This window comes from Anopheles coluzzii, chromosome 2 (assembly GCF_943734685.1).
Source record: "Anopheles coluzzii chromosome 2, AcolN3, whole genome shotgun sequence".
NCBI classification, from domain to species: Eukaryota; Metazoa; Arthropoda; class Insecta; order Diptera; family Culicidae; genus Anopheles; species Anopheles coluzzii.
In genome coordinates, this window is record NC_064670.1 from 111323243 (window position 1) to 111341200 (window position 17958).

The window sequence follows — 17958 nt, forward strand, 5'->3', positions numbered from 1 at the left end:
CTTTACGCTATTACTAGTTTGGAGTTTTCGTTTCACGTTTGTTTAGGCTGTCGTGTTGTTAAGGAGTTAAATATGAGAAGGGAGGGGGGGGGGGGGGAGGGAGAGGGAAACAGCTTGGTGTTTTATGGTTCCGTTTTGTAAAAAAGATTCTTTTCGACATTTGAAGGCAAGAACGAGAGATTCGATTTTTGTTTGATTCGTTACTTATTAAAACTACACACGCCCTGACGGACACTTTCTTCGGCTTCGGCAGGGCGAAACACTATTTCTACCGCTTAATAGGATCATAAATTAACGAGTGTGAATCAAAATGCGATACTATTCGATTTTTTTTTTCTTCTGGGTAGTAATACTACAACGCTCCCTTCTCCCTTTTTCGCTTAATTTCTATCGCTTACGTTAAAATGATCGCCTCTCTTTCGGTTGGCCAGCCGTGTAACCTCCTTCTACAAGCAATTGGGAACGATTGAATACGTCTCTCGCACACTCGTTCTTACGATTACATTCTTATTGGTCCAGTTATAATATTGGTGTTTTTGTTTTCTTGTTCGAATTTAAGAGTTTAAGAGCCATGTAACGTGTGCGGAATCCTCATCTTTCAGTTGCGAGGATCACTGTTTTTCATCTCTCCTCTGTACGTCGTAAGCTAAAATATTGTAGTTTAAACCGAGCACTCGTCATAGCAATCACATCATCCTTCGGTTTTTCTTTAAGGCATGTTTCCACGGAGAAAGAACACATCCACACTGCCTACTACGGCTACGATTGCATTGGCAGCTCATCGTACCCGATCACAGATGACGATCGTTTTCGTTTTCGATCAAAATCTTCCAATCGCCGAAGAATGGACCCTCCTGGTGGAAGTATAGCGGCAATGTGATATAACGCCTATTTTAAACGCTCTCTGCCACATTCTGGAACTGTTGGAAAGTTAACAAACTGCTTCTTTTGCTGCAAAGCAAACTACACAACTTTCCACCAGTTCACCAATTTGCTCTCTATGGGTTCTCTCTCTCTCTCTCTAGGAAAGAAATGATTGCACAGCCAAGTTTTGGTACATCTCGTTGCACGCTATCCGCTTAACGGTTGGTTTGTGTTGGCCATTGGCAGGGTTGGCCAACGGGTAAAAAAATGGAATTAGTTGAAACGAACGAGAGGCAAACGAACGGGCTTCGCCTTACACGCAGCAAAACAGCAGCCCGCACAGATACTCGACGACGCACGAAAACGGCGACCCATACCTTCGTCATTCGAAGTGAATCCGGTTCCAGCGCTCCTGGTTGTGCAGGAAGCGGGTCGTGTCGCGGCTGCTGCCGCCGCCGCCGCAGCCGCCACCACTGCTCAGCCCATCGTCCAGGAAGTTGTTCGGCGTGCTGGTAACGATCTTGCAGTGGTACTTTTTCGAAAACTTCGACAGCACGTACTTGCGGAAGTTAAGCTTCGGCTTGATGGAGCGCAGATTGAAGCGCTTGCGCTGGAACTTGGGCTTGCGGGCGGACGAGATCGATTCGCTGCTCGGCGAGGGGGAGCAGCTGCCCGCGATCAGGTTGCAGAGCGACGGCGAGCCACTGACGGGCGAGCAACCGTCCTCCCGCCGGCCGGACGACCGATCGTCGCCGAAGTTTAGCTCGCGTCGGACGGATTGGTTGGTGAGGTTGCTGCTGCGGCGCGTTTGCGTACCGTCGAACCCGAAGCTCGACCAGGCGGACGTGCCGGTTGGATCGATGCCACCGTTGCCACCGTTTGCGGCCACCGTAATCCTGTTCACGTTGCGCAGGGCCGTCTTGAGCAGTGGTGACGGTTTGGTAAGCTGCATGATGTTTCTGCTAGCGGCGATCGGGCGACCTGCGTCGCCACCCGTAGCCGCCGCCGTCGTCGTCGTCGTCGTAAGCTCGTCGAAAAAGTCGCTCAGCCCGGGCGAACAGGGCACGCACTGGATGCTCGGATCGTTCGCCAGCTTGCGCACCAGGCTGTTCTCCTGCTCGATCGCTTGCCACTTCATCAGACACTCGCGGCTGTGGCTGTTCATGATATGCTTGGGCAGGGCGGAGATGTAGTAGAACAGGGCGCCACAGTACGGGCAGATGTTGCTCTCGCAGAACCGGATGCTGGCGTCCGGCGAGCGGACAATCTTCTCCAGGTCGCGCTCGTGGTTCTTCAGCAGATGGTGCTTGAGCGTAAACTCGAACAGATACTCGTCGGCACAGAACGGGCAGTGCAGGTACTTCGAGGTGGTCAGCAGTATCTTGACGATATTCTTTACCAGCAGGTTCAGGTCGTTCTTGTGGCATCCGGTGCTGGTGCCGCTTACGCCACTGCCACCATTACCGCTGTGGGTGCAATCCATCATCCTATTGGCAGCGGAAGTGTGTGTGTGCGATTTCCTCCTTCCGGGAAAGTGGCACGTTTATTACAGCACACAGCACAGCAGTACACTGTAACGACGGTTGGGGCGTACTGTTTCTTTGTATCCCGCTATTACTCGCATGGGAGCTGCCGGGCACGAGTTGATCCAGGGAAGGAGTAATGGCACAAAAGAAAATCCCCGAAAAAAAGAAACGGATATCGGTCAACTCCAAGCACTGCCTACTTTACACGCCCGACGAAACAGTAGAAAGTGGTGCAACGAAAGCAGCAGCGCTCGCACGGCGACCCTCACACGTTAGTGTCCGTTGGCCGTCCGCCGATCGATGCGAATGATGTATGATGCGCTGGTGGTGCTGCTGCGGTGGTGCACCGATGCAGGTAACCGAAGTGCAACGGCATGGAACGGGCACAGCGCGCGCGTCCGGAGCAGCCAGAGCGGGATGGAATGACCGACACAGAGAGAGAAAGAGGGGAGAGAAAGAAAGAGTCAGCGAGCGCCAAAACGGTTTAACGGATGGACAGGGCAAGGGAGCGTTACATAAAAACACGTGTGTGCGTGTGTAGTATGTGTGCTTGTGTCCTCTGCAACACACTATTTGCAAGGATGGCTTACCGTGGGAAGAAACCAGCGAGCAGTGTGTCATGGTTTACACGGGCGAGGGATGAGAGAAGCTTACAATTGCACGCAAACGGAATTAACTTGCTGCCGTTTAGTAAAGGGGAAGCAGCAGATCCTACCAACGAGCTTCTTCCTGCTCTTCGTGTGTATGTGTGTGTGTGTCTTGCGTATCCTTTCCCTGTAGGAGTTGTTTTCCCTGATTTTCAGAGTTGTAGCAAATCCTGTCGATTCCTGTTCACACTTCACAAATGGTGTTGCCGTTCACCGCACTTTTCCGCTAGATGTTCACAAGCTTAATTTTACATTCTCAACACTCACACACATTTTTACATCGCTCGGGTAGGATCTCGTTACACACTTTCGCTTCACCTCTGCATTTTGATTTTTTCTAAACAGTTTGGAATTGATTTCAATGCTGCAGCTCCCGCATAACAGGGTGAGGGTTTTTGACGTTCCAAAATCGCGCTGCATCTCGCTCAGTCGCTGCTGTCACCGTGCGTTTAGAGCGGTGAGTTCGACACTGCCCTGTACAGGGTAGCTCAAAAACAAACAGGTGCTGAAGCGGGTTGCAGAAATGATTTGAAAACTGTGATTTTGTGTCTTTTTTTTCGAATTTGGCGGGATAGATAGCAGCGCTGGGATGTGTTTCAGGTAACTTATAATAACATTTCATGAAGTTCTGCATCTGTCAAGGTACTGGAACAAATACCGAACTTTGGAACATAAAACTAAAACAGTTCGTTTCGGTACAGGTACTCTATCCGTTCCATTTGTATTCGGTACTGTTACGGAATCTATAACGATCCAGGAACAAAAATGATTTCCGTTAGCAACTGATTCCAACCTTCCCAGTTTCTTGAACTGATGTTGCTCTCGCAACATACTGATTGAACTGATTGTACTCAGTTCCTGGGTAATCTTGCGAATCTTGTCCTGTTCTTGTAATAAAATCCGAACCCCTTGTTTAGTTCGCCAATCAATTCCGAACCTATATTAATCATGATATTTAATCTGGAACAAAACTCTTACTAGAATCTTTTCTGACTCAGAAACTGATACGGAACTCATTCTGCTCCTGGTTCTGGTCCGATTTACTGATGGGAAAAATCCTAAAAACGGTCCAAATGTATACCGTTTTGTGCAAACCTGAAATTTTTGGAAAATCCAAGACAGATTAAAACGCTCACACGATTCTTTTTTCTCTCCCACTCTCCACTCCCTCGTTTATTCCTTTCCCATTCACCAGGACGTCCGGTACCGATACGCATGGTCCCGCCGTCGGATGTGCGCTAGTTGATGTTAAATTTACGCACTCTGGGAGATTTCACACGTTTTCCACTTATCACGCTAGTTACTTAACACCGCTGCACGATCTGTCGCTTGTTTAATGTTCTTTTTATGTACGTTCTTGCTGTATTCTCGTTCAGTACAATAGCACAACAAAAAGGACGCGCTATCTCTCTACTCGAACGTATGCTCGTAGTACGAAGAGTCAAACACTTGAAGGCGCACAAAACCGTCCTCACCGCCCGTCGCGAAACTTTTACCATCCGGATGGAATGCCATGCTGTTGATCGGACCGAAGTGTCCCTTCACGCGCGCAAACTCCTCCTCGTACACCAGATGGAAGAAGCGGGAATCGAACTTGCCGGCCTGCGTCGAGGTCGTGGTGACCTCCATCGCGTCCTGGCCGCCGCCGAGCGCGACATGCTCGAACAGCGGGCTGATGCAGGCCGAGTTGACCGGCCGCTCGGTTTTGAACGTCTTCAAGCACATCAGCGAATCCGAATCGAACAGCTTGGCGGAGCAATCCTTCGACGACGAGACGAACATCGTACCGTCGCTCGACATCTGCATGTCCGTAATGCTGGCGGTGTGGTCGTTCACCGAGTTGAGCTCCTTCACCGCGCGCAAATCCCAGATGCGCAGCGAACCGTTCTCGTGCCCGGTAATGACCGTCTCGTCCAGGGCGCCCCACAGCATCGACGTGATCTTGCTTTGCTGCTCGTTCATCGTCAGCTTCAATACTGGATCGGCACTGCTGATGCTGGCGTCGATGTTTCGCACATCGATCACGAACAGCTCGCACGGGTGGTTCATCGCCCGATCCGTCGAGTAGGAGGCCTGGTTGCCGGAGAAGCTAAAGTTGCACGTACGCACGGACGAGTTGCACGGAATCTTGCCCAGCGCTGTACCGGTTTCAACGTCCCACAAACTGAAAATAGGATGAAATGAGGGAGCAGATTAGAAACCAGAGCTCTTTCTTCGCTTCCACTCGCAAGGATACGCACAATGTGTTCATGTCACCGGCGCCGGTAATCAACCGGGTCGTCGTCCAATCCACGTCGACACACCAGACGGCACCGATGTGTCCATTGAACGTACCGAGACGCTCGCCGTTCAGCGAGTACCACACGCTCGGTTTGCTGTCCTTGGCCGAGGAAAAGATCAGATCGCCCTCGCGGTTGTATTTGATTTGCGTGATGGCACGCTGATGTCCTTGCAGCATCAACGGTTTCTGGAATGGAGAAAGAAAAGGCGGATGCAATCTCACTCTGTGTGTTTGTTCACTGCTGGGTCCCCCTCCTTCCATCGGCAACATTCGCTGCGTTTTGTGAGGTTAGAGGCACAACTCCCAGATGGAATATTCAGCTCAACGGTAGCTGCACTGTAGTTTTTGCTACCGACGATGCTTTCAACCGCAAGCCGGAAACGTCCTTTACGTACCATTTTGCTTGCACACGTCCTTTATTCGATGGAAAATGGAATAATCTACGGACGGCGAGGTGTACGACAAAATGCAAATCGCTGGAAAGACTTTTTGGCAATTTCGCTGTCAAACGCCAAACGAGCGTGCTGTCAACAACGTCACGCCGGGTGTAGCGAAGGGTGCCCATGCAGCAAATATGAGAATTATTTTAATATTTATTAAAAATCGTACGACGGTCGATCTAGTTCATATAAAAGACATAATTATGTATAAAGTATACAATTAAACGAAAGTTTACCTGATTATTTATTTAAAAATACAACAATAACATTCTGTGACGTCAATGCTGCTCGATGCTGCATGGGCAACCGTAGCCGTTCGCAATGTTTTGGGACAGATGCGTGTACGTCAAAACATGCAAAGGTCCGCAACAACAGAGCGAAAAAAAACGACGAAAACTCAAAAGAAAGCAACAATTGCATTAGTGACAATGAAGGGCTGGAAGCAATGAGCGAAAAGCCCCAGCACTGCTCTAGCGCTTGATACGACCCAGCAACTCCAGTCCATTTAACCGCAATCGCTCCAACCAAACCGCATGGCTGTGTGCTGGAAAGTGTGCTGCAACGCGTGTCGTGCTACGATTTAGCCCTAATGGTGGTCGTGGTTTATCGTGGACCTTGAAAAAAAGGTTTCGGAAGCTTGCCCTCGCCAGTGTATTGATTTTCCCCGACCAAACAAACATGGTGACAGACTAGGTGGTTTTGTGGAGCTGTGAAAACACGGTCGCAAAGAAAGAAATGCTGCTTCCCATGCTGGAGCAGCGTTCAGTGCGTTGTGCAAGTAGCAAGAGCATGCTTGTGCGTTTTTTCCTGCCGTGTTTCGAGACAGCCAGCCAAAAGTGCAGCTGCACAGCTAAGGCCAGCTGCTGCTGATGGGAGCGTTGCATCAAAACAAATGGTGTGAGACAGAATGGTTAGGGAGCCAGCCCAGCTCCGGCCCTTACAAAGTCCGTGTCTGTGTGTGTCCAGTCCAGTGTGCGCTTGGCAGCATCAAATTGCATAATGCGAACGGCTTTGGGAAGGATAAATGTCCTCTAGACAGCGCGTTGGTAGTGGTGGTGTACTGGGGGGAAGTGCGCGGGAAGGAAGCCCGTAGAAAGCGCAGCAACGCGTCCGGTGGAGAATGCTAAAGGTCAACCGTCAGAGCTTCGCCTGTTATGTTCTGCCCGTTGTCATTGTTACAGTAATAGTATTAGCTGCATCATCGCTAGCGGCAGTCGAGGAAGTATTGTAGTATTTACCGCCGATAAAGCAGCAAAAAGCAGTAGCGCAATCAGTGGTAGCCGACGGACGTGGTGTTTTGTGCTTGTGCGTCATCGCAGGCTGGGAAGTGGAATAAGTCATAATAGCATCCAGCTGAGAGAGCGCAAAGTTGTCCGAAGTTTCCCCATCCACTCCGGGAGGCGAGCGTTGCGCACCCGGTGCCCTTAAAGCGTGCTTGTGTGTCTATTTACGCAGAAGAGTATTATCGTAATCGGCTGATGTGTTGAGTGTACGGCCCGGATAAAGTCCTGCACACGCACGCACACCGAAGAGGACACAACGTAGACCCGCCGATGGCCAATGCAGGTCAGCACATATTACTTGGATCGGCTGTAGTGAATTCCGTTACTGGAAAGGTGTCATGTGCAGCTACTGCTTAGCCTGGTCCGGTCGTTTTCATACGGAGTGGCAATACTAGGCTGTTGTGTAGAGCCGTGGCGAGTGGAACGTGATTTCCCATTTTACTTCTGCACACACGTTTCCATAGGAACGATCGATTTTGAAGTGAAAGAAGCAACGACAACATCAATCGCCATCCAGCATGGGTGGCTCAGTTAGCCAAGTGTTTCGGTCCGGCAGTGCGCTGCTCTCGAACCGCGACGGCCACAAGGTGTCGGAAACGACGGTTGAAAAGGTGAACACAATCTTCGACGCACTCAGGGCAAATCCAAAGATATCGATACAGCGGCTAGAGCCACTGTTGCTTCAAATACCGAAGGTACGTATCTGTCCGCCAGCGGATGGTGTTTTTGTAATCAAATTCTTCTTTCTTCACAACTTTCTTAGGTCGTATATTGCGAAAAACCTCTATAAATTAACACATAACAAATAACCCTAAACAGTGCGGTGATGATTGTTGCTTTAAACCATAGTCCGCAAAACGCGCATTGTTTGCTAAAATCGACAAGCAAAACAACAAAACTGTTTTGTATACACACAAATAAGGCGCCGCCGCCGAGTGGCACCACATCATTAGCAAAATTGAAATCAAGCGAAATTCCGGCGATGAAACATTTTCCAGCCTCCTCCGCGTCCCATTCCTGATGTGTGCGTCAATCGCCATCGTATCGAGACGATCTTTTGCATCAGCTCATTCGCTCCAAGGGACCGATCTGCGGTAGATTCCCGTTTGGCCCTTTTTACACGGTAGAGAAGAGAAGAGAAAACATGAGATGGAAAGAGAGACAGGGAGTGTGTGTAATACTTGTCTCGGGAGGAGTGGCGCGTGCTTGCATGACGCACGCATCTGTAACTAATTCCCGTGCATTCATTATCAATCGTGAATACGATTCACTTCCGCCGGGGGCAGGCAGGCAGGCAACGCTCTTCCCCCTTTTGATACCGCTCCATATTTGCATACGCTTTATTCGTTGCGAAATGAAAATGGGACATGGTACTGGAGTCATTTTTTGTTGTGGTTAATTTTAATATAACTCTTAGTAATGTTTAGAGTGCATAATTATTAGTCACTGCTTTTGTTTAATAGTTTTACATCGATAGACTTTACTAAATTAGAGGTTAGAGGTTAACCGTGTTTCATGTACTTCTCCTTTTCATTCCACAGTACGAAAATATCCTTGCGATACACGACGAAACAGGATACAATTTGCTGCAGAAAAGCGTAGGACTAAACCATGTAGAACTAGCTAGGTGGCTACTGCAAAGACATCGCCCGGATGTGAACCGGAGCTCGTGTTCCTTACCACTGCACATAGCCTGTCTGAAGGGGTGAGACATCGGGAACACTACCACCATCGCTGTGCCCCACAAATAGTCATTGCCTAACTAAATCTCTAATTCCCTTTTGCTGCTTTTTCACTCCAACAGTTACGAAGAATGTGTAGAGCTGCTGCTTAAACACGGTGCTAGAATAGATACCGAAGCAAGGATGTGCTTTCCCGGTGCACACTCGCACAACTGCGAAGAGAGTGGGAAGTACAAAAGTAAGTCAGAACAACGAGATGTCTGCTGCAAAATACGTGCAACAATTGGAATGATTTTTTGTTTTTTCTCTCTTAACACATAGATCAAGGCGACGATGTGAGGGTTTGCGAGCGACCGAACACGAAGCTGCAGAATGCCGTCTGCTACGCGATCGATGGCGATCAGATCAACGTGCTGAACATACTGGCTCAAAAGATGGAGGAACCGTGGATGCCGTTCCGGGTGCGGAAGCCGCTGCTGCACATTGCCTGCGAGCGGGGCGCCTGGAAGTGTGTGCAGCATCTCGTCCAGACGCGCTCGGACGAGATCAATCTGATCAAGGACGAGTACTACCCGATCCACCAGGCGGTGCTGCACGATGGACGCTTTCTGGAGCTGCTGATACAGCACGGTGCCATCACGACGGTGCGCACCTGCACGCAGCAAATGACGCTGCTGCATGTTGGTACGTTCACGAACGAAATCATGCAATATTGTACAAGCAGAACATGTGCAAGTAACGTTATCGAAATTTATTCTTTTTTAGTAATCCTGGCGGCGAGAAAATCGGCCGAAGACACACTCACCACAATTCGTATACTGTTGGAACGGGGCTGCAAGGAACTGATCAATAGTCCCGATTCTTTGGGCAACACCCCACTGCACGCGATCATCGTCCGGTATGCCCTAGAGGAGGCCAGGTATGTGTAGTGAACAAGTCACCCCCTCAGGAGGAAACTACTTAACAAATGGTTTATTGCAGATATGGCTACGACAAGTGGAACAAATGGGATGTGTTGCATTTGGTGCGCTTTCTACTGCAGAACGGTGCTAAGAGCTCAATCAATCAAACAGGAAACAGTGCGCTTGCCTGCGTCTTTCGCCATATACGAGACTGGGAGGTTTGCTACGAGCTGCTGAACATGCTCATCAAAGAAGGAGGTAAGTAGAGAGATGAGGATAAAAGAAATTTGTATGAGATCTGAGCAAAAAATATCTTTATTTGATTGCAGGAGACCCCAATATTGTTGGTCGGGATGGATCCGTTCCTATTATGGTCTGTTTAGTGCCACTTATCAACAAGGATCCGCTGCACCATTTCACACACTCAATGAAGGTATTTTCGTAAATGTATACCAATCATAATTTCTCACACCGTTTTAATGGATTTTCTAAAATTTATATCCATTTCACTTGTAGGTCTGCTATTTGAACTGCATTCGAATACTGTTACAAAACGGCGCCAATCCAAACTGCTCCTATCGCTCCAACCTGACGCCGCTCCACGTGCTCATCTTCACCGTCTCCGAGAACTTTACGCTCAACTGTGATATCCAGAAACGCGCCAACTTTGACTTTATCAAAAACATTCTCCTGCTGCTGCTGCAGTACGGGCTGGACTGCAACATCACCTCCCAGCACATCCTGCAGTCGGTGATCGACATGATCGTCAACGTGCGCACCTGCCCGGACATTCTGTGCGTGTACGAGCTGCTGCTGCTGCTGATCCAGTACGGCATCGATCCGAACATTTCGCTCAGCAACAAGCTGATGGCGAACGGGGCGAGCAGCAGCAACTCTTCCATCATTTTCGTAAACGATTTCATCAACTTCGGCGGTATACGTGGTGCCGCACCGGGTGGTGCGGTGGATGCTGCCGCCTCCGGCGGTGCCAGCAGTACCGGCGGCCCCAGCAACGGCGGACCGGGTGGAGTGGTGGTGACGGGCGGTGCTGGAGGAGGAGGCGGTGGTGCTTCCTCAGCGGCAAACGGGAACGGCGGTGGACCGGGCGGGTCGGGCACAGGCGGTCCCTCGAATGGGAACGAAAACCTGCGCAGCTCGTTCCGCAACAATGCGCGCAACTATCTGCTGTTCTACTACATTATGCTGATCACGCGCAAAGAGTTCATTCTGCTCGACCGGGAGCAAACGTACCAGCGCATCATCTACCTGTTCTACTACTCGATGAAGCACGAACCACTGTTCAACTGCCTGAAGACGCTGCACAATCTGCTGATCGCGCAGGTGCCGCACCGGTCGATCGACAACCTGCGCCACCTAATCATTACGCTGTACAAGAAGCCGCGCAGCCTGAAGCAGCTGTGCCGCGTCTGCATCTACAACAGCCTGGACAAGAAGCTGGCCCCGAACATAGCGCGGCTGAATCTGCCCGGTCCGTTGAAAGAGTACGTGATGAACTTCGACAAGTAGAGCCGCTGACGGACGAACACGAGCGGGGATGAGCCGTAAGTTAAGAAGAAGAAAAAAAAACAACACGAGAGTTAACGCTTTCTCTCGAGATCTCTTTCATTAGGTGCTGCGATAGCTAGTTGTTTGTTTTGTTGTGTATCGTTAACGTGCCCGAAGATAAAGCAAGTAGCAGCGATCGTTTATCTATCAGACCGACGGTTTATTTCCCTTCATTTTCATTTCCCTTTTAGGATACAGTCTAGATAGTTTAGATTAGTTTTGTAAAATTAAAAAAAATCCGTTTCGTTACTCTCCATTAACTGTACGTCTTTTTTTCTCTGTCACTCTCTACATTTTAATTAAGACTTTTCAGCATTCAATTAGATACACTCGCTAGTTAAAAGAATATAGCTAAGGATCTCCAAAGCAATCTTATGCCACGAACAAAGACATCTTTAGTTTAAGTCGTTTTTCAACCGTAGCTGACCGTAAAATGATCTGAAGAAGAAACAAAAAAAAAAAACACTCCCAATCGAATGTAGCTATAAACGAAAGCGCCAGGAAACGCGTCCATGAAGGAGGATTACGCGCCCCAAAGCCTAATCGATGTGTCCTAAACAGCCCGTAAACAAAAAATGAAAACAATCGTACACGTATAAATATTGTAAAGCTCGCAGTGAGCTAGCAAAAAAAAGAACATGAAAATATGTATGTGTGTTGTGTGTATAATGTAAATATGTTGTAGCGTTTACTAAGGATCCACACTTTTATAGGTAGTTGGTTAGATAAACAAGTACATGCGCTCGTGCAGCCGGAGTTGGAGGCGGAAAATGGAGAGTGTGCTGGTGGTGGTGGTAGTGGTGTGCACATGAAGCAACATCGATGCAGTAGATATGACTAACGAAATTATACGATCAGGCACACAAACACACACTGGCTTCCGGTTGCACGTCAGCAGGAGCAGTCGTCACGAACAAACGAACAAATATATCAAACAAAATATATGCAAGCGTGTGTACAATGTGAATGTATGGGCGGAGGGGGCGGAGCAAAGGGGGAGTTTCGCCGCTTGGAAAACACCGAATTTCTTCAACACACTTCAGATAGGACTGAAAAATCAATCAAACTTAAAACTGAGCATACATTGTAGATGGCGCGGAACGGAAGAGAAAGGAAAAGGAAGATGCGAAAGAAAGTATTTTGTGCGCTGTGCCGTGAACAATCCGTTTGTAAGGAGCTGTCCAACCAATGTGGCATACAAAATATTCGACGGGTTTGCATGCAAATGTGAAAGTAATAAAGAGTTTGGAAAAATAAATTGAGTTTTTTTTATTGTTCTACTGACGGGCCAATAAAAATGAATGGCCAATCGCAATATGAAAATGCAATGGCCCAGACAGGAAATGTAATGCATTTGATCTCTACTGGCGCCTCTGGGGGAGTTTTTAAAGTGTCGCCATTGCCCAGGAAGCTCTCATTCGACGGGTAGATTCGTCATGAACATAACAAAAATATTCAAAGTTTTTTTAAACGTTTCTTCGCCTGCTGCCAGACAAATCATAAACACTTGGTCCGAATCCATCCATCTTAACTGGAAGATCCGGCTTAGTTCCGAAATCAATAATAAAACCATACCTGACTGACCCTTGGGTAGCAAACACACCCTTTTTGTCCCAAAACAGGCACATTTCCTGTACCGGGGGTACATCAAGCCCTGGGGGAGGGAACCAATACTTAACACCTGTCGCCAAGAGTGTGTGTGTGTGACAGGAAATTGATTTTACGCCTGTCTCAACGGGTATCTAATTAGGCCTTTCGCACGTTTAGCCCGAGGCATTACCACACACACACACGCGCGCGCACATGGGTCGAAACATCGTTCGAATTGGGTCCATTGATATTCGAATTTTGGCTCCATTACTCGATAGTGTGTATCGGCTGTGTATCATGTTAATTGGGAACGAAAACATCAAATTAAACAGTAACAACCACACCACAAACCAATCAACCGTGTCTCGTCCCAAACGGTATTAAATGTTCTGTAAACGATGCTAGTAATAATATCATTAGCTATAAGGCGCTACATGTGCTACGCGATACGACCAGATCGACAGCACCAGCGTGGCTAGACACGGACACGGGTTGCGTTTTAACGATCAAATTTCCACAATCGCACCCTCCTTAGAACAACTACGGTGGTGCGACTACTTTACACGCATTCCACCAGGGGTCTGCTGGTTGGTCAACCGGAACGAAATCGATAGGAATAGTTACACCTTCTAGAGGGAGAGGGGGCGGGGTAATGAATGCTGCCAAAGATCGCCCACACGACGAATCATCGGTCTGTTGTTTTGTTGACATAACCGTTGACCATTAAGCAATAGAGGAATAATTGCGCACGTTTAAGCTTGGGTTGGTTTTATATAGTTATAAAAGAGTTCAAACATTCACTAGAAACAAGTTCAGGTGTTAGTGTATTAGATTACTATCAGCAGCGTGCGTGGTTCAAGGATTGTATGATTGATTGTTTGAATTTCCGATCCTTGCACATACAAACCATGCTATGTGTGATGTGGGAATTGCTCATTGAACGAGTTCAAATCGTGCAGCAAACTTAAGAAAAAAGCACAAACAAATGACATTGATATAGCAAGTAACGGTAAACTATAGTAAAATATTGATTCGAGCATTCTATTGCAGACTGTGCCGTAAAGATCTGCATGTTAATATCGGAAACGGCTGGTTATGGGTAAATCCCTGCCGCCTGTCTGCCGAACCTGAACCTGACCTTGGGCCGCAACTTCCTGCTAATTTCAGCTGCCAGTAATGATCGCAGATCGAAGCACTTTCGGCACACGGACGGCGGCGTGCATGCATGCCAGTGTGCAAATATGAAAGGCGAAAAAGAACCCCCTTCCCACAAAAAAACCTCACACAACACAATCTCTTCAAAAAATCGTGAACAATCATCAGCCTAAACTATCTCGCTGCCTTCCTGGATACCATCGCCGCGGCGTGCTCTAATGGGGGCTGCACAGTTTCGTGGTGAGGTAGGCCTTCGGGAGCAGACCGACCAAGTCACCAAGCAAAAAGCGGAAAAAGGAAATGCGTACCGAAAACGTTTGGCAATCGCCGGGACTATCATAGACGACGGTAGGAGTCATCGGAGCCATAAAGTCGTGTGAACCTGTCATATTTTTCCCACCGCAGTGAGCTGCAAGTGCTGCTCTCGAACGTGGCCGTTCCTTTTCGCGCGCAGAAGAAGGTCGCCCTCGAATGGTAAATGAGCGAGGATCAAGGTGTAATGCCGGACGGTAACGTAAAGGGGAATGGGGCGAGAAGAAAAAAAAAGAGTCGGAAAGAATAAACATTCACATTCGAGAGAGATTGAGAGAGAGAGAGAGAGAGAGAGAGAGAGAGAGAGAGAGAGAGAGAGAGAGAGAAGGAGTAGTTACTGGAGTAATTCTAATTTGGATTAGGAAAGGTCACCAAAGCTGCTTTAAAACCATTTTTCGCAAAAAAAAAAAAAAAAAAAAAAAAAACCAAAACTTGTAATAGGTTGTGTAGATTGAGTTGTTTTAAGCCCTGGATAGATAAACTATATGACTTTATCTAAAGCTGCCGCACGAAGAATTCTGCGTAATGTACTTATTATGCTCTCCATATTTGCGCCCCGCTTAACTATTTAACCTTCTGAATTGCCAGATTAACGCCGTCTGTGTTCCGTCTTTGCGTTGGCTTTAGATTCTTGATTTTTTTACTTCCTCGCTACCCTCCCCCTTCTTTGCATCAGCAAAGCAAAACTACCGGCGGCGGGGAAACCGGATGATTCTAGACGATTAGTTTCAGCAACATACCGAATTAGACGACAGCGACTATTGAAAAAAAACATCAAGACCTCATGACAATGTCAGGACCGTGTCCTCCCACATGGTCAACCTCTGTGCAGGGTGAAGGAAAAAGCGTGCGGGCAGGTGGGCATGCAACGAAAGGTAGCTCGGTTGGAACGGAACTGAAGCAAACATTCCGCCACGCTGCAGCACGCTACTGCTGCTGCTGCTATGACAACAGGTGATCTGAGCAAAGACCGGAAGGTAAAGCGGAGTAGGGGACCTACACCGGCCAGTGGATGATCCCACGGAGACGCGGACGCGGCATGACGGCAATTTCGTTCTGTCCTCGAGTAAGATCACCATTTGACTTTGGATCTGGCTTTCGGAGGCGCTGCAACCCGTGTGCGCGTACGCCGCTAATGAGACATTGCCGGCGGAAGCTGCAGGGGAATTGGCAATTGGTGGTGCGTTGATTTGTCGTCGGTTGCTTTTTTTTTTTGTTCCCCCAGGCGGGAGAGTATCGAACGGTTGGGGCAGGTTTGATTGGGGTTCGCAAGCTCCAATAACATTGCCACCAGGGAAGGTTGCTGCGCTTGGGATTTAATGAAACCCACTCCGTAGTACACTGCGATGCGTACACAGATCGCGCACATCCGCGCGCACTGGGTTGTCCCTCTGTCGGGTCATTTTGCACGACCTTTGGGAGAGGTACAACAAGTTAAGGACATTCACAAATTAACGTTCATTATGGAACCGGCGAGCCAATCGGAGGAAAGGCAAAGCCTCTTTTGGGACGGAGGATATGAAGCCTTTAGAGAGTCCTTTTAAGGTGGACGATTACAGGGTAGGGTCATTTCCATAATGATGGTATACTTTTTGTGGGCACTGTATTAAATTAAATGCTAACATCTCTATTGAGGTAATGTCATCGTTTCAAACATTTATGGGATGTTAAGTGAACTTTTGGTAAAGATTTGTATCGCTATATTGACCAGCATTGAAACAGAAGAAAGCGAGGAAAAATATCCTTCCCAAAACACCTTGATACACATGTACGTATGCAAGACATCTGAAGTACGACTTAACGCTGAAGTTCAAATGGGTTAGAGAGGATTAAAGTTGAGCACAACCTAACTACCTTCATCCAAGATAAGCCCACAGACTACCTTCCTGCAGACATGCAGGAGAGAGAGAGAGAGAGAGAGATCGTGCCAAATTTCGGTTGCTTAGCTTGACTGAAGACTCAGGTGAGGATCTTGTTAGTCTTTTTGATACTTTTTGAGAGATCGATACAAGTATTTAAGCGACTAAATATTGGACTCAATTTATACTACTCTGCCTGCCCGATTATCCTTGAGCTGCATTAAGGTAAATTATTACTCGGCCGATTGCAGGGTACTGAATGTATGGAAAAAAAACAATGAAGCGTCGAGACGATAATTATTTCCACTTCAAGTCGTGTAAGATCACACAATGATCCGGACATGTAAGATCCCACGTGCCAATACCTTTAATCATCTGTGATGCACGGTGTACAGAACAGTACAGCTTAACAGTATTGATCAATATGTTAGATACATTGGAGCGGCCCGGTGGTCTATTAGATACACCCGTCGGCTCCTACAAGACCGGACTGAATCGATTCCCAAAAGAATGTAGCAAAGACTGATTATTCGGGCGTGCGTGGTGCTCTCTAAACAGGTCTCGGAAACCTTTTATAGGCCGATGTGATCGCCTAGATCGTTATTTCAAAAAGAAAAAGAAGAAGAAGCTCGATACATTCTATCCACGAACCTAAAAGATACAGACAAACATAATGGGAAAAGATCAACATTAGTTTTGAAGGTTCGAAGGTCCAGTTCTAGTTATGCTCACAAAACCATTAACATTAAATCCTTAAAAACTCGTACCAATTGTTGTGCTGTGATGATCGTTACGATTTTATGGACATATTGCCAATATTCATTCATGTCTGACCACCCAAGGTAACCACTGTTGCGACTCCTTTGTCGAACACTTATCCTTCCCTTCCATTAGCTAAGAATATGTAAAAGCTTTTCTACTTAATGGTATGTTTTTTTTTTACAAAATGACTATGAAATAGGCATGTAAAAGCCGTAATAGCCTTTGGCAGCAAACAGTAAACAGCAACAACAAACAAAAACCAGTGCGTCCATTTTTTGAGAACCAGAAACAGCGGCAAAAACCAGCCAGCCCATTCTCTTCCAGCTACTCAAACAAGGAAATTGCAATTCGAACAACGCTCATCCGTGCATAACACGCGTGAGGAGGTGCGCTCCTTTGTTGTCCGAGCGTGGTGATTTGAGCCAAAATTAGAGATTTCAGAATGAAGCAGAAGGAGGTAGAGTTGTACGAAATGAGTAGATCAACATCAACAACCAAACAAAACCACACACACACGCTTTGAGAAGTAGTAAACGTGCTTGACGATGCTTTTCGTTCTAGATACATTTTAAAACATTTTTTTACTTCCTTTTTCAAACCAAAACTGCACACCAACCGGCCAGACAGAAGCGTTGGATGAGCAGCTTTGCAAATGTATATTTATACAGATGCAGTCACGGAATAATGGAATCGATCAGGCCAGACGAATGCGTGAAGCAAAACCCGCTGATGTTGTTCTAAAAATTATACAGAATAAAAACGTTCACCATTTAGGTTAGCCGCCTTTGGCAACGGAACCGCTCATAAGAAACGTTATTAGTGTAATGTGAATTCAAATTAAGAGGAATCAATCAAAAACGACCCCTCTGCGTACATCCCTTTACTCAGCTGTAGAGTTGAACGGTGCTCAACAGTATTATTTGCGATTTCTCGAGTTGTTCTAGCCTATGTTTTCACAGGCAAAAACACGCCACGTGCTAAATGTTTCACAGTTAATGCGTTGTTGGCCAGCCAGCCGCGGATGGGAAATTGGCAAGCGCGCCAAAACAATGAGCATCAAGTGCATATACACAGCTTCATCTCTCGACA

At 47.5% G+C, this 17958-nt stretch overlaps 3 protein-coding genes across 4 annotated transcripts in view; 1 reads left to right on the top strand and 2 right to left on the bottom strand.

The window, feature by feature from the left end:
• Nucleotides 1–12135, top strand: part of LOC120949804 (ankyrin-3) — a 39287-nt gene extending 27152 nt beyond the window's left edge. The window contains exons 2-9 of the mRNA XM_040367330.2: nt 6830–7736; nt 8583–8746; nt 8846–8961; nt 9045–9407; nt 9489–9642; nt 9705–9883; nt 9955–10058; nt 10142–12135. Coding sequence (XP_040223264.1) covers nt 7560–7736; nt 8583–8746; nt 8846–8961; nt 9045–9407; nt 9489–9642; nt 9705–9883; nt 9955–10058; nt 10142–11152 — 2268 coding nt within the window. The 5' untranslated portion in view covers nt 6830–7559 and the 3' untranslated portion in view covers nt 11153–12135. The remainder of the gene's footprint in view (nt 1–6829; nt 7737–8582; nt 8747–8845; nt 8962–9044; nt 9408–9488; nt 9643–9704; nt 9884–9954; nt 10059–10141) is intronic.
• On the bottom strand, nt 95–3473 carry LOC120949805 (uncharacterized). 2 transcript variants are annotated; one of them, XM_040367332.2, is made up of 2 exons: nt 2981–3473; nt 95–2720 (listed from the first exon to the last, which is right to left on the bottom strand). In XM_040367332.2, the coding sequence occupies exon 2, from the start codon at nt 2348–2350 to the stop codon at nt 1247–1249; it is 1104 nt and encodes a 367-aa protein (XP_040223266.2). In that variant the 5' UTR covers nt 2351–2720; nt 2981–3473; the 3' UTR covers nt 95–1246. The 2 variants fall into 2 exon arrangements, with proteins under 2 accessions (XP_040223266.2, XP_040223265.2); XM_040367331.2 differs by having other exon boundaries at nt 95–2723.
• LOC120949806 (eukaryotic translation initiation factor 3 subunit I) lies at nt 4178–5837 on the bottom strand. Its single transcript, XM_040367333.2, has 3 exons — nt 5714–5837; nt 5278–5504; nt 4178–5201 (listed from the first exon to the last, which is right to left on the bottom strand). The coding sequence occupies exons 1-3, from the start codon at nt 5714–5716 to the stop codon at nt 4448–4450; spliced, it is 984 nt and encodes a 327-aa protein (XP_040223267.1). The 5' UTR covers nt 5717–5837; the 3' UTR covers nt 4178–4447.
• Nucleotides 12136–17958: the final 5823 nt, after the last annotated feature.

Coding starts and splice junctions, on each gene's coding strand:
- LOC120949805 (XM_040367332.2), bottom strand. CDS start 2,350: ATGATGGATTGCACCCACAGCGGTAATGGTGGCAGTGGCGTAAGCGGC.
- LOC120949806 (XM_040367333.2), bottom strand. Junction 5,202..5,277: donor GCCGGTGACATGAACACATT/GTGCGTATCCTT, acceptor TCCTATTTTCAG/TTTGTGGGACGTTGAAACCG.